Here is a 16,914-nt window from a genome sequence, read left to right on the forward strand (position 1 = left end):
TCCTATGCCTGAAACCTAAGTACTCTGTGATAGTGAAGTCATGATTATTACTAATTTACTAGACCAGCATGATCTGTAACAGCAATCTGTAAATGTTTGCCCTGATTCCCACAGATAATTGTAGTCTGTACTCCCCAGCAAGAAAACTTCTCTTTACAACACATTAGACCATTACGGACCTATCAATCAAATGCAGAGTTGTGGAGGGCACCTCCAGTGGATAAATCTCCAATACCATTCCCAAACCTAAGACTCACAGATCATTTCAGATTAGGGTGTGGAAAGATCATAATAAACGAAAGTTCAGGGGTTTGTCTGTGAGATTGTGTCTCCTAGTAACATCATAAGCTAAACCCATACATAAGTCCTACAAACATGACCACCTAGATATGTGGAACTGACCAGAGACAAAAGGGGCAGACATGACAAAGTATTCAGGAGAATGATCACAATGTCCCAACCCTACCCAAAGAACAGGATGCAAATACAAAATGTTGAGAGGGGGAGAAATGGTCTTCCCCAGGGAAGAGCAGAGTTTGTCACTCAAAACAAAATGGTCAGCCATAAAAACATATATTCAAGTAATGTCATACAGAACAATCCAGTTATATTAGTAAATCATATGTATACATATATAATTGTAATCCAATCAATTAAAAAAGGCTGTAAAGTGAAAGAGAGTAATAAGATGTATATGACACATTTCACATCAAGGAAAATGAAAGAAAAATAACACAATGTCATTATAATTTCAAAATCAAAGGAAAAGGAAACAAAAAACAAATGCTTGATATAGCAATTGCTCTAAGAATCAGGGTAGATGTTAGTATAATATATAACTCTGTAGAGAAAAGGGCTTACCATGCAAACCGGACAACCTGAGTTTGAACTCTAAACATGTCAAAGTCAAGTAAGATGCCCCAGCTCCACAAAGGTGTCCTGTGTTCTCCATATGTCAGCTATGGCACATACATGCATGCACACATGCACACACACACACACACACACACACACACACACACACACACACACACACCCATACACATCAAAATAATCAGAAAGAGTTATTTTAATGACCTTTTCTTTATCTGAAGATGTCCAGTAAGGAATTAGATATTTCCAGTTATCCTGCCCTTATGATGATGACAATCACAGCGCGCTCTGCCAATAATTTCACCTATGGTAACATTAGCTTTCAGAAAACTAAATTCTATTTAATTAATCTCCCCGACTTTTATTTTGTTGTGATAACATATTCCATTTGTTATACAGTTGCTTAGTGTTGGTTTTATTGAAGCCAGTAGTTAAGTAGTAGATTGTCATCGTTATTAGAATTTCATATTCTAATTTCACCAATTTTTCTTTATGTTATTCTTCCTTATTTAAATTGTAATATAATTACCTCATTACCTCTCTTCTCATTTTCCCTCTAATCCCTCTCCTGGACTCAACATAGTCTTATTTTCTGTTAAATTTATTCCTCTTTTTCATTAATTGTTGATTTGTGTGTGTGCATGAATGCATGTATTCCTAAATACCATCTGTTATGTCTATATAATACTAGCTGTATATATGATCTCAGGGCTGACCATCATCCTAGACAAAGGTCAACAGCTGTACCTTCCTTTACAAAGACTTGTTTTGCATACTATGTTTAATATTCCAAATGACAATTCTAAATGTTGTAAAACTTAATTCTTTATATGGTACATTTAGGAAACAGCCCCACATGCACTTTTCCAGGACTTATTTTCAGGAAAGAATCACTGGATTAATTATTCAAGGAATACACATGCATCCTGGACACTTGCACACCTCATATTGTCTGGCAGTACATAGCATGAATCACTGCAAAGAGCTAAAATGAAACTATCAAGTAATGAAAGGCAGTTTGGGGAAGTAGGGATGCAGATGACACAATAACATGAAGACTGCCACTCAAATGTTCACACATTGTGTGGCATCAGCAGTGATTACTAATGAATATGGGGATGAGTGGAAAAGATATGGAGAACGGTGCTGCATCACAACACCACGGTCATGTTTTAGTTTTCTCCTTCTACATTCACAAGCAGATTGAGGAAAGTATTAATTCTCTACCTGTCTGGTTGGAAATGTAACTCTCTGGACAAAGCATACAAGAAAAACAGCAGATTGGTCTTTCATCTTCTAAAATTTTCCAGAAACCTGGACCACAGCTCTGTGTACATACAGATTGAGGAGTCGAGGACAAAACAGAAAAAAAATCATCATATTCTGTGCATCAGTCACAGCCTTAAAATATTTTTAAGCTAAACTACCTAAACTGCAAGCAGACTCTGAAAATTGTACATATTTATGAGGCACTGTGATGTATCCATACGGTAGTGTAGAATGTCGAGTTGAAGTCATCACACTTCCCGATGCTGAAAGTTCAAAATTTCATTATGGTGTCCCAACTGTGACTAACTTCTGCTGGCTTTTGTGAAATGTGTAGGACATCTATATATTCTCTCCTGTGAGGCAGAAAGCCAGATATCCTTCCTTGTATGAATTATGGAACAGCTGAGTTGTCAGACATAAACCCAGACACATTTCTCTATCAATTTTTACCTTTACCTTCCCAGCTTGTAGTCACAACCATTCAGTCTGATTCACATTTCCCATGAAAGAAGGTATGGCCATTTGTGGATGGCCACAGCTTTTCCTGACACCATCATATGTTGATAGTCCATAGATGCTGAATTATGATCCATTACTGTGACTTTTATCCTTGACTCCCCCTATTCAGAATAGTGCTAAGTTTTTTGTTCCAAACATTAGTGGCATCATTACTTAGAATTTTCATCAATTGCCTTCGTAGTTAATCACTTAATAACTATACTTCTGAGAGTCTACCAGTGCAGATTAGACTAAGAGGTGAGTCTACTTTCATAGCTGATCACCCCAGCCTCCAGGCTTTGGGCCCAAGGGCTCATCCCTGTGCCCTCACCACCCATTGCAGTCCCAGTTTGAGGCCAGCAGGCAGGTCTCTTGCAGGCAGGTCAGACAGACTACCACCATCCCCCACTGGAACCTGTAAGTAAAAGCCCCACCCCACCTCTGAAACCCACTCATGCTTTGAAACGACAGCTGCTCCCTGAGACACAGAGTCCATCAGCACCAACTAGACCAAGAGCTCCGATTTTAGAACAGTTTATGAATCGAACTGAGAGGCTCCCTCAGACACAGACACTACTTTCACCAAGTAGACAAAGAGATGAGTACATACCAGTGTAAAAATACAGTCAACAGTATAAAGACCAATATGGTAACACCAGAACCTAGTGGTTCTACATCAGTAAGACCTGAACATCCCAATGCAGAAGAAGCAGAATAAATTGGCCTCTAAAATTATTTTAAGAAGATGACAGAGGTCTTTAAAGAGGAAATGAAAAATTACCTTAAAGAAATTGAGGAAAGATAAACAAAAGATTGGAAGAAATCAATAAATCCCTTAAAGAAAACCCCTAAAAAAGCAATTTAAACAGGTGAAGGAAACAGTTCAAGATTTGAAAACTGAAATAGAGGCAATAAAGAAGATACAAACTGAGGGAAGCCTGGAAATAGAAAATCTGAGTAAATAAACAGGAAACAAAGAGGCAAGCATAAGCAACAGAATGAAAGAGATGGAAGAGATAATCTCTGGCGCTGAATATACAATAGAGGAAATAGATTCCTCAGTCAAAGCAAACATTAAAGCCAACAAAGACATAACACAAAATGTCCAGGAAATCTGGGACACCATGAAAAGACCAAATCTAAGAATAATAGGGACAGAAGAAGGAGAAGAATACCAACTTGAAGGAACAGAAAATATATTCAACATAAACATGAAAAAAAATTTTCCCTTCATAAAGAAGGAAATACCTATGAAGATACAAGAAGCCTATAGAACACCAAATAGACTAGACCTCCCAAAATGTCCCCTCAACACATAACAATTAAACCACTAAACATACAGGACAAAGAAAGAATATTAAGAGCAGCAAAGGGAAAAGGCCAAGTGACTTATAAAGGCAGACACATCAGAATAACACTGGACTTCTCAATGGAGACTTTGAAAAACAGAAGGTATTGGGCAGCTGTTATGCAGACACAAAGAGACCATAGATGCCAGCCTAGACTAGTATACCCAGAAAACTTTCAATCAGCATAGATGGAGTGAACAAGGCATTTCAATACAAAACCAGATTTAAACATTACCTATCCACAAATCCCGCTCTACAGAAAGCACTAGTAGGAAAATTCCAACCTAAGGAAGTCAGTTTCTATTGTGTGGAACAATTTGCAGAGTATTGAAATTAGTTCTTCTTTGACAATCTGGTAGAATTCTGCACTGAAGCCAACCCCACAACTGACAGAGGACTGAATTCCATGGTATATAAAGAACTCAAAAAAAACTAGACATCAAAATACTGAAAAATCAAATTAAAAATGAGCTAAAGAGCTAAACAGAGAATTCACAAAACAAGAACTACAAATGAAAGACATTTAAAGAAATGCTCAACATCCTTAATCATCAGAGAAATGCAAATCAAAATGACTCTGAGATACCACCTTACACCTGTCAGAATGGCTATGATCAAAAACACTAATGACAGTCAATGTTGGAGAGGATTCAGAGCAAAGGGAACACTCCTCCACAGTTGGTGGGATGGAAACTTGTACAGCCACAGTGGAAATCTATATGGCGGTTTCTCAGAAACTTGGCAATCGATCTACCTCAAGACACAGCCAAATCACTGTTGGGTATATGCCCAATTAATGCCCAATCATACCACAAACATACATGCTCAACTATGTTCATAGCAGCACTATTTGTAATAGCCAGAACCTGGAAACAACCTACATGCCTGTCAACTGAAGAATGGATTAAGAAAATGTAGTACATATACACAATAGAATACTACTCAGCAGAGAAAAACAATGACAGCATGAAATTTGCAGGAAAATGGATGGAACTAGAAATAATCATCCTGAGTGAGGTAACCCAAACCCAGAAGGACAACCATGGTATGTACTCATTCATAAGTGGATTCTAGATATAAAGCAAAGAACAATCAGACTACAACGCACAGAACCATGCAGGCTATATAGTAGGGGGCACCCTAGAATGACTGTGGCTTATAATAAGTTTTGGTTTTACTCAGTTACTGAGCAAGTCTCAATGAAACATTTCACTATTAAGATAAGAATTTATACTGTATCAAGCTCATAATAGAAAAAATAAATAAATTTTTAAAAAGTAAAACTAAATTTAAAAAAGGAAGTCAGATACACCCACAAAAACACAGGCAATAGATAACCCCACAGCAATAAATACCAAAGAAGAGAAACACACACACACTTCCACCAAAAGATAACAAGAATTAACAATCACTGGTCATTAATATCCATCAATATCAATGGATTTAATTTACCTATAAAAACACACAGGCTAACAGAATGGATACAAAATCAGGAACTATACTTCTGCTGCATTTAAGAAACACACATCAACTTCAAAAACAGACACTACCTCAGAATAAAGGGCTGGGAAAAGATTTTCCAATCAAATGGATTTAAGAAGCAAGCTGGTGTAGCTATCCTAGTATCTAATAAAATAGACTTCAAACTAAAATCAATCAAAAGAGATCAGAAAAGACATTACATATTCATCACAGGAAAAATCCCCCAAGATGAAATCTCAATTCTGAATATTTATAACCCCAAACACAAGAGCATCCACATATATAAAAGAAGCATTACTAAAGAACAAATCACACATCAAACCCCACATGCTAGTATTGGGAGATGGCAACACCCCACTTTCACCAATGGACAGGTCTGCCAGACAGAAACATAACAGAAAGATAAGGGAACTAAGAGATATTATAACTCAAATGGACTTAATAGATTTCTATAGAACATTCCACCCTAACAACAAAGAATATACCTCCTTCTCAGCACCCCATGGAACAACCTTCTCTAAAACTAGCAACATGCTTGGTCACAAAGCAAATCTCAACAGATACAAAAAAATTGGAATAACCTCCTGTATTTTATCAGACCACATTGGATTAAAGTTAGATTTCAACAACAACAAAAATTACATAAAGTCTAAAATTTTATGGAAACTGAATAATGCCCAACTGAATCACCACTGGGTCAAGGAAGAAATAAAGAAAGACATTAAAGACTTCCTAGAATTCAAAGAAAATGAATGATCAACATACCCAAACTTCTGGGACACCATGAAAGCAGTGCTAAGAGGAAAATTCACTGCACTAAATGCCCACATAAAGAAGATGGAGAAATGTCATACTAGTGACTTAACAGCACACCTGAAAGCTCTAGAGCAAAAAGAAGCAAACTCACCAAGGAGGAATAGATGCCAGGACATAATCAAATTGAGGGCTGAAATCAATAAAATAGAAACAAAGAAAACAATACAAGAAATCAATGAAAACAAAGAGTTGGTTCTTTGAGAAAATCAATAAGACAGATAAGCTCTTACCCAGACTAACCAAAAGGGAAAAACAGAGCATCCAAATTTACAAAATCAAAAAGGAAAAGGGAGACATAGCAACAGATAATGAGGAAATCCAGAGAATCATGATGACATACTTCAAAAACCTGTACTCCACAAAATTGGAAAATCTAAAAGAAATGGATAATTTTCTGGATAGGTATCACTTACCAAAGTTAAATCGAGATCAGACAAACAATTTAAATACATCTATAACCCCTAAGGATATAGAAACAGCCATTAAAAGTCTCCCAATCTGGCCAGATGTGGTGGAACATGCCTTTAATACCAGCACTTGGAAGGCAGAGGCAGGCAGATATCTGTGAGTTATAGGCCAGCCTGCACTAGAGAGCAAGGTCCAGGACAGGCTCCAAAGCTACACAGAGAAATCCTGTCTAAAAAAAAAAAAAAAAAAAAAAAAAAAAAAAAAAAAAAAAAAAAAAAAAAAACAGGACCAAATGGTTTCAGCAGATAATTCTACCAGATTTTCAAAGAAGAGCTAATACCAATACTCTTCAAATTGTTCCAAACAATAGAACCAGAAGGAAAATTACCAAACTCCTTTTATGAGGCTACAGTTAGCCTGATACCCAAACCACACAAAGATGCATCAAAGAAAGAGAATTACAGACCAATCTCCCTCATGAACATTGATGAAAAAATATTCAATAAAATGTTGGCAAACTGAATCCAAGAGCACATCAAAAAAATTATCCACCATGACCAAGTAGGCTTTATCTCATGGATGCAAGGATGGTTCAACATATAAAAATCTGTCAATGTAATTCATCATATAAACAAACTGAAAGAAAAAAAAAACATGATCATCCCATTAGATGCTAAAAAAATCCTTCAACAAAATCTAACACCTATTCATGATAAAGGTCCTGGAGAGATCAGAAATACAAGGAACATACCTAAACATAATAAAGGCAATTTACAGCATGTTAACAGCCAACATCAAATTAAATGGAGAGAAACACAAAACAATTCCACTAAAATCAGGAATAAGACAAAGTTGTCCACTCTCTCCATATCTATTCAAGATAGTACTCAAAGTTCTAGCTATAGTAATGGGACAACAAAAGGAGATCAAGGGAATATAAATTTGAAAGAAGAAGTCAAACTTTTGCTACTTGCAGATGATATGATAGTATACATAAGTGACCCCAAAGATTCTACCAGGGAACTCCTACATCTGATAAACTCCTTCAGTAATGTAGCAAGATACAAGATTAACTGAAAAAATTCAGGACCCCTCTATATACAAATGATAATTGGGCTGAGAAAGAAATAAGATAACATCACCCTTTATAATAGCCACAGATAATATAAAATATCTTGAGGTAACTATAACTGAGCAAGTGAGAGACAAATATGATAAAAACTTTAAATTTCTGAAAAAAGAAATTGAAGAAGACATCAGAAAATGGAAAGATCTCCCATGCTCATGGATAGATAGGATTAACATAGTAAAAATGACAATTTTACCAAAAGCAATCTACAGATAAAATGGAACACCCATCAAAATCTCAACAAAATTCTTCACAGACTTGAAAGAACAATATTCAACTTCATATGGAAAAACAAAAAACCCAGGATAGCAAAAAGAATCCTGTACAATAAAGCAACCCCTGGAGGCATCACCATGCCTGAACTCAAGCTTTACTATAGAGCTATAGTAAAAAAAAAAAAATACAGCGGAATCAAATTGAAGACCCTGACATTAACACACACACACCTATGAACACCTGATTTTTGACAAAGAAGTCAAAACTGTACAATGGAAAAAAGAAAGCATTTTCAACAAATGGTGCTGGCATAACAGGATGTCAACATGTAGGAAACTGCAAATAGATCCATATCTGTCACCATGCACAAAACTCAATTCCAAATGGATCAAAGCCCTCAACACAAATCCAGTTACACTGAACTTGAAAGAAGAAAAAGTACGAAGTAGTTGTAGTTGAAATTTTTCCTGTGTCCTGGCTAGCCAGCTATAGGGACAAATCTCTCCCACTTGTGTCCCCCAAGTAAATACACAGAGGCTTATATTAATTATAACTGCTTATAAAAGTTCAGGCTTATTACTGACTAGCTCTTACACTTAAATTAACCCATAATTCTTATTTATGTTTAATCATGTGGCTTGTACCTTTTCTCAGTACTGCCTTGTCATCTTGCTTCCTCTGTGTCTGTCTGGCAACTCCTGACTCAGCCTTTCCTCTTCCCAGAATTCTCCTCATCTACTCACTCTGCCAATACTTTGTGCCTGGCTACTGGCCAAGCAGCATTTTATTAAACCAGTATACAAGGGCATTATCCCACAACAAGTAATATTGAAGGCATTGGCATGGGAGACCACTTCCTAAATATAACACCAGTAGCACAGAAACTGAGAGTAACAATTAATAAATAGGACCGCCTGAAACTAAAATGCTTTTGTAGGGCAAAGGACAAGGTCATTAAGACAAAACAACAGCCTACAGAATGTGAAAAGTTCTTCACCAGACCCACATCTGACAGAGGTCTGATATCCAAAATATATAAATAATTCAAGAAACTAGACATCAAAATACCAAATAATCCAATTAAAAATGCACTAATGGACTACAGAGTTAACAAAGAATTCTCAACAGAAGTATCTCAAGTGGCTAAAAGACATTTAAGAAATTGCTCAACATCCTTAGCCATCAGGGAAATGCTAATTAAAACAACTCTGAGATACCATCTTACAACTGTCAGAGTGGGTATGATCAAAAACACTGATAATAGCTTATGTTGGAGAGGATATGGAGCAAAGGGAACACTCCTCCACTGTTGGTAGGAATGCAAACTTGTACAACTACTGTCGAAATCAGTATGGCGGTTTGTCAGAAAATTGGGAACCAATCTATCTCAAGAACCAGCTATACCACTCTTGGGCATGTACCCAAGGAATTTCAGTCATACCACAAGCACACATGCTCAACTATATTCATAGCAGCATTATTCATAATAGCCAGAACCTGGAAACAACCTAGATGCCCCTCAGCTGAAGAATGGACACATAAAAGGTGGCACATATACACGATGGAGTACTACTCAGCAGTAAAAATCAATGACAACATGAAATTTGCAGGCAAATGAATATAACTAGAAAAAAATACCCTGAGTGAGGTAACCCAGACTTAGAAGGGCACCTGGTATGTACTTGCTCATAAGTGCACACTAGATGTAAAGCAAAGGATAACCAGACTACAACCCACAGCTCCAAAGAAGCTATTTAATGAGGATGACCCAAAGAGGAATGAATGGATCACCCTGTGAAGGAGAAATAGATGAGCTCTCCGTGAACAAACTTGTGGGGGGGGCTTCATCCAGTAACTGATGGACACAGGTGCAGAGATTCAAAGCCAAGCACCAGGCCAAGCTCTAGGAGTCCAGTTGATGAAAGAAAAGAGGGATTCTATGAACAAGAGGCATCAAGATCACAATGGAGAAGCCTACAGAGACAACCAAGCAAACTAGTGGGAACTCAGGAACTGTGGACTAATAGCTGTGGAGCCCCCATGGACCACACTAGGCCTTCTGCAAAGGAGAGATAGTTGAATAGGTTGAACTGTTTAAGGGGACCCCTGGCAGTGGGATCAGGATCCATCCCTGGTGCATGATCAGGCTTTTTGGAGCCCAGTGCTTATGGTGGGACACCTTACACAACCTTGGTGCAGTCCGGAGAGGGCTTTGGACCTGTCTCTACTGAATGTGCCAGGCTCTCCTTACTCCCCATTCGAGAGCTTGCCTTGGAGGAGGCAGGAATGGGGGGGGGTAGGTTGGGAGGGAAGGCTATGGGGCGAGAGGAGGGAGGAGAGGGGGATCTGTGGTTGATAATAAATTGAATAGAAAATTTCTCAATAATATAAAAAGAAAGAAGGAATTAAAAATATATTTATATTAAAAAACAACTATACACAATTTTAATATTAATAGTTTTGGAAATTGTATATGCAAGGATATATTTCTGTCCTTCCCTTAGACATGCTTCTTGCCATGATTTGGAAGTCAGTGTCTGTTTCATAAATATCTACATATAGGTACATGGGGCTGGAGAACCAGCTCAGTGATTCAGAGTGCAGGCTGCTCTCACAGAGAAACCTGAGTTCTGTTCCCAGTATACGATCCAGGCAGCTTACAAACATCAGTTATAATGAGAAATTGCATAAACATTGGTAATTTATTTCCTCTTTGTAAAACCTGTGGGCATGTTTGAGTATGAGTTATCTTAAACTGAGGGAAAATTAATCATCAGCATGCATATATATAAGGAAAATATGTATATATTTATACACATGATTGTGTGCATGTATGTGAATACTCACAGAAACACACACTCATATATACAGTCATGAACGCTGATTTATTCATTCCCTGCAGCATGAATGAACACACCCAAATTAAATTTCAATTTAACTAATTCTATCTACCAGCATTATCCATCAATATGTGTGTGCTTCTGTGTATACGTATATGTACCTGAACATGTATATGCATATCTATACATATATCAAAGTCAAAATCAAAAGATTGATTTATTTCTAAATTGAAGATATCAAACAGAACTAAGGAGATGGCTCAGTACTTAATGTACTTGCAATATAAGCATGAGGTCCTGTATTTGATCATGCAGAAGGGAAATATAGAAAAGTGAGGTGTAGAACTGTGTTTCTGTATTCCCAATATGGCATTCATGGAGACAGGGTGTCACTGTCCAGTTGAATACAGCTAAATCATAAAGCAAGGGGTTCAGAGAGAGACTATGTTCACAATAAAATGGAGAAAAACTGAGGAAGGTAACCAGTGCTGACTGTGGCCACAACAAGCATAGGCAGTGACATGCATGAGAATTCATACACAACCTCACAACAGAAGCTAAGAAATTAGAATATAAAAATTATTTAAAATTTCAAAGAGACATCACAATCAGTTCTCATAAATCTTTGCAGATATTTGTCTACATATTAAATATTGAAATTCAGCCAGACCTGATTGAAGTTGCTTGGCCGTTTGATCATAACTTCATTGATGAAAAAGCCTTGATCTTGTGGACTCCTGGAGACAAACTCTCCTACTTTAACTAGAAATGAATAATTATTTGTATGTCCCATAAAATTTTGTACATCATACTTTTCCACATGATTCTTGTTCTCATCAAAGCATATCTGGTCTCCAGCAGCATTTGTAAATTGAATTTTTCTCAGAAAAGGATGAAGCTGGAGAGAGACATCAATTGGATATGAGTAGTGCATGCAAATCTCTCACTTGTGGTCCCTAAGAGGAATCCTCTTTCTCTCTCCCTACTCTGGCTTTCTTTTTGAAGAGGCTTCATGTGAGCAATTGTCTCCCCCACTTGTTCCAGTGAGATGAACTTTTCTCCCTATGAAATTAATGTAGAAGTAGCTGAACACAAAGAAAAATGTTGTCTAAGGGGTGGAACATAGTGCAGTGTGAACCATGTTTTAGTGGGAACAAGGCCCTGTGTCTCTCCCCAGCAAGAAAAAAATGTCTCTAATTAGAAAATACAGATGATTTCTGAGTGAATCTGGAACAAAATGGAAGCAACACTAGTCTACTGGTTTATAGGTGTTAAGATATTTACCTTCTTTATGGCTCACCATGAACCTATGTGTGTATGGTTAGGTAGGTAGATATGTATACATGTAGATAGAGAGAGTGTCTGGACTTGATAATATTAGCAGGGGTTTATTCAAAATTCCATATTCTTGACAATATATATTAATATGCAGAAATTTTGTATGCCATTTGTATTACAGGAAATTGGAAATAGACCCACTGCCTGCCTCCAATCCTTAATTCAGTTTGGGTCACAACTTTTGTCTTTCAACTTTGATAAGAACAATATTGGAGTCAAAATTAAAATTTAAATGTTCTGTGATTAAGCTAAATTTTTAAAATGATTTCTAATATTTTTATATTAATTTATTTTGTGTATGAATTTCCTTCCTGGTTATATGTATGTGCACTACACATATTCCTGGTGCCCGTGAAGACCAGAAGAGGGTGCTGGATTGAATGGAAGTGGACTTGGAGACATTTGTAAGCTGCTATGTAGATACTAGGAACTGAACCTGCATCTTGTCAAGAGCAGCAGTTACATCTGACTTCACAGCCCTCTCTGGTCCCTAGATTTGTATTATTTTTAATTCTGCGTATTGCCTATGTGTATGTATGTATATTCACAAACTGTATTCCTGATATCTGCAGAGAGCAGAAGAGAGTGTCACATTCCTAAGACCTGGAGTTACAGACAACTGTGAGCTGCCATGCTAACAACCAAACAGAGGTTCTCTGACTGAGCATCAAGTGTCCCTAACTGCTGAGCCATCCCTCCAGCTTGATTTCATTACGTATTTAAATTAATACAATGGGTTAATTTTTTACATTCTGAGATTCACTATTGTGTTAACTATTTAACAACTCATTTCATAAAGAACCGTTTTTTTTTTTTTAGATATTCAGTTATCTGTACAAGAGACACACTAACTTACCTAATATCACATCTCTGGAAGCCATGTTCACAAACTGTGTCCATGTCTATGTCAAATATTATTGTTATCCATAATACTAAAAGCTACATAGTACACTAAATATTCAGAGTTCATTTTCTATTTATCTACTTTAGACTGAATTAAAATGAAATAAAAGTAAGAAGTTTGTTCAACAAATTTCTTGATGATCACCTATTTGAAGGGGAACATCAAGGCTCATAGGTATAATTGAGTCCTAAGTTTATATCAGGATGGTTTAAGCCCAAACATACCCACTTGTAACTATAAAAAGGTGATATGGCCTAGGCTCATGAGCACAATCTGTATTAAAATATTTAATAATGGATGCATAGTCTTTGGTTTCTCCTTAATTTTATCTTATTTAAGAGTAAATAGTCTGTAAAAAGCAATTTCTTTCTCAGTTACTTTTATGGTTATGGCAGCCTATTTTTATTTTCCATAAAAGTTTCTCCCTATGGTCTTGGGTAGTTAAATATATATTATATTTTATGTGAAATAGCTGCTGTTAGATATGGTAAGTATGTCTCTATCTGATGGTATCAGGTATATTCCATGAAATTGTATAAATTTTTATTATTGAACTTGCTAACTTTGACAATAATTGATTTTGGATATTTTAACAGAATTTCATTACATAAAAGGAAAACATTTTTTAAAATATGCACAAATTTCATGTCTTGAAATCAAAGCTACAGTAGCCCAAAACATGCACCATAATTACAGACACATACATACCCACTATGAAAGAACTCTTTCCATTTTGCCTTTTATTTTTATTATAAGATGAAAATGTGTTGTACATTTGACTTCAATGACTCAACTACTAATAAGTTCCCAGCGCTTCCCTTGCTTTTGAGATAGGCTTACCTGCCAGGGTAGAAGCCTGTCGTGGTTTGTGTCTTCATGAGATCCTATTCCTGTTGTCCTCAAAAGCATTTTATGGAGGGTGTGGGCCACTGCATATACTGCATTCCATATGGAAAAGCTAGGCTCAGAAGTGATCATCACATTTATTTCTTGTTTTGTCTTTAGGGATGTATTCAGTGGGCAGGGTTTATTATTTCCACATAGCAGAGGAGGAGGTGAGCAATAAAAATAGTCAATCCAGAATTTATGGAAGTAAAGCTCTCCTGGGTACCGGGAGGGTGTAAGTGCCTCTAGAAAGGGTTTGAAGCCAGGGATATCTCTCTTCTTTGAAAATGAGAAGCTTCCTTCAAAAAAGTCCTTCAAATAATTGTTTTCATAGAATACAGACTCTAAGTAAACTAAGTGGGACTTTGCCATGATCCACACCTTTCTTTTGGCTTTCATGATTTTATTTTCCATGCAGAAAAATACTAAGTCATCTATATCACCATAGAATACATGCACATTTGCTTGTGTATGTTGGATCAAATTCACCAAACCAACATCAGATGTTAACTGAAACTTCCAATTAGCCTGGAGTTTTTCTGTAAAAGCCACACAGATATCTTCTGATACCATCTCTGCTTTCAGGTCAGAGAGGAACTCCTTTCCTTTCAGATGATCAGACACGATGAGCCCTACCCACTTCCAGCCAAAGTGCAGCAGTAAAGAGGTCACCCCTTGGGTTAGAGCTGTGTCTTTGGGAGACATCTGGTAAAGGGATGGGAATGTATCTCTGTCACTTAGCATAGAATCAAAAGTTCCATATGTGACCTGCAGAAGCAAACAGAAAAAAGGGGATTCTGAGTTTCTAGGTATTTGGATTCCTCACCCTTAGAGAGAAAGTGAGTTCATTATTCACATAAGGGAATCAGGAAACTGGATGTTGGTAAGGAGACTGTCTTCTGTGATATTAGCTTCTCTCTCTCATTGTGTGATGGAATATGGTCTTTGTCAAGTACTATGGGCTACAAAGTTACTAAGAACTCTGAAGCAATTGAGTGAACAATATTCTGTTCATGTTAGGTTTTAAAGGCACCATGGATTTCTCTTGTTCCAATAACAATGGAACAGAGTATGGGATGTAGAGATAGACTGAAGAAGCATTACCAAGTGCTTTAGTCTGACCACAGGACATCACCTTCCCTAGATCCTCTGCCTTCAAGAATGTAAATAACACATTTTTTTTCACAGATTCGCTCCTGTGTTAGAAAAGAGCAAATCATGAATATCTGGGGGTATTTCACCAAGCATTGTTGCATCATACTTCCCAAATGATAAGTTAGACAAAAGTCATTACCAAGAAACTAATTTAAAATGCAAATCTCTGAGATAGATGGAAATTCTGTGTATATATTTTTTTCTTACTTTAGGATACAATAAATGTATGTATCACTGAGTGATAATGATCAGTTTTACACTGTCTGATTTTCTAATCTTGATTATCCATGAGTAAGTCACTCACCGAATATTTTCTCTATTTGCAGTGATGCCTACTGATGGTTGCTTTGCTTCAGTAGTGCCTGGCAAGAGCCAATTGTCAGGATGTATCTAAGTAGATGTTCTCAGTGAGTGCTATTCAGAGATATACTTTCCAGAATGAGAAAATAAACCCCTTGGAACATTTTCATTTGTGATGGCCCAAGGATTGTCCCAGATTTGTTTACATGTCCTGAACTTACTATTCCTCTATCTGTCACTCTATGAACACAGAATTAACTCTAAGATGTTTATACCCCAGCTTGGGCAGTTAGTTATCTGTTTTGTATGTTTGACTTATGAACAGCACTCAGCTATGAACTGCCACAGTACATCTTGCCAATGACTGGAGATAGAATCATGAATATTACTAAATGATCTTCATAGAAATCCACAGTATTTACTGCTCATGTTTTTCACCACACTCCACTGTTGATCATAGCAGGATCCATGTAATTCTTTTACTTACATTTGAAATCACCAGCAGGAAATATAGACAACTTCTCCATTTTCTTTTGGTCAGATGTTTTATGTGATTATGGACACCAAAACTTTGCCAACTTACTTGTGGAACTTTGTAGAGCTCTAAAAGTGTTCCAATTGCAGCAGAAAATTCAGGCCTGGTTCCCGCAATGATTCCAAGAGCTTTGTGTTGAGTTTTGCATTTGTAGTTAGGGATAAACTCACTCCTTCCAGACAGCCACATCAGAGGGCCCTCCAAGGTTCTCCGGTGGGAGTTAAAGGCATTGTAGAGGTGGAAACCCAAGGTCACATTGGGAAGCAGGCGGACATCCTTATTGATCTCCTCAATGGCAAAGTAGAAGGCCAGCAAATATTGAGAGTTTTTCCATCTCCCTCTAAACAGGAGGGGCAGAATGATGGGTACAGTCAGGCCATTGTTTTTAGAAACTCGTTAGCAAATTCAAGAAATTAGACGTCATTAAGTCCTGACTTCTTTCCTGACACATAAAGCTTGTGTGAATGAGCCCCTGACAGCTCAGAAACATCATGGAATGACTCAAAGTCTCAGTACTTGGTTTCTTGAAAAGCATAGTGTGGATTTAGTGTCACTTGTCTGTGTCCTGTGGCTGATCAGTAAATGGTGCTTCTGATGTTTCTATTCATGGAAGCACTGGGTGAGGGAAGACAATACTGTTCTCTCTAGGATTGTGAATAAGAGTTTCATATCCTTTTATTTTGTAATGATTTGATTTCATACTCATTCTTGAAAAGTATAATAATTTTTTTGCATGCATACCTAGTGTTAAAGTGTTTCTTATGGAGATAGACAGAGAGCTACGCAGTAGGCATTCTGCCTCCTGTTGTAGAAAACCTTGCAACAATCCCAGAACCTACATGGTGGCTCAGAACCATCTGTAGATCCATCCATGAGCTCCTCTTCTAGCATATTTGGGCCCCAGGCACACATGTGGC

General features: G+C 37.1%; 1 protein-coding gene across 1 annotated transcript in view; it reads right to left on the reverse strand.

Moving 5' to 3' along the window:
- Positions 1–16,914, reverse strand: part of LOC143270534 (vomeronasal type-2 receptor 116-like) — a 52,682-nt gene that overhangs the window by 20,013 nt on the left and 15,755 nt on the right. Inside the window, exons 2-5 of the mRNA XM_076560869.1 lie at positions 16,046–16,337; positions 13,963–14,775; positions 11,552–11,778; positions 2,101–2,225 (exon numbers count right to left, since the gene is read on the reverse strand). Coding sequence (XP_076416984.1) covers positions 2,101–2,225; positions 11,552–11,778; positions 13,963–14,775; positions 16,046–16,337 — 1,457 coding nt within the window. The remainder of the gene's footprint in view (positions 1–2,100; positions 2,226–11,551; positions 11,779–13,962; positions 14,776–16,045; positions 16,338–16,914) is intronic.

Source organism: Peromyscus maniculatus, chromosome 23 (assembly GCF_049852395.1).
Source record: "Peromyscus maniculatus bairdii isolate BWxNUB_F1_BW_parent chromosome 23, HU_Pman_BW_mat_3.1, whole genome shotgun sequence".
Taxonomy (NCBI): domain Eukaryota; kingdom Metazoa; phylum Chordata; class Mammalia; order Rodentia; family Cricetidae; genus Peromyscus; species Peromyscus maniculatus.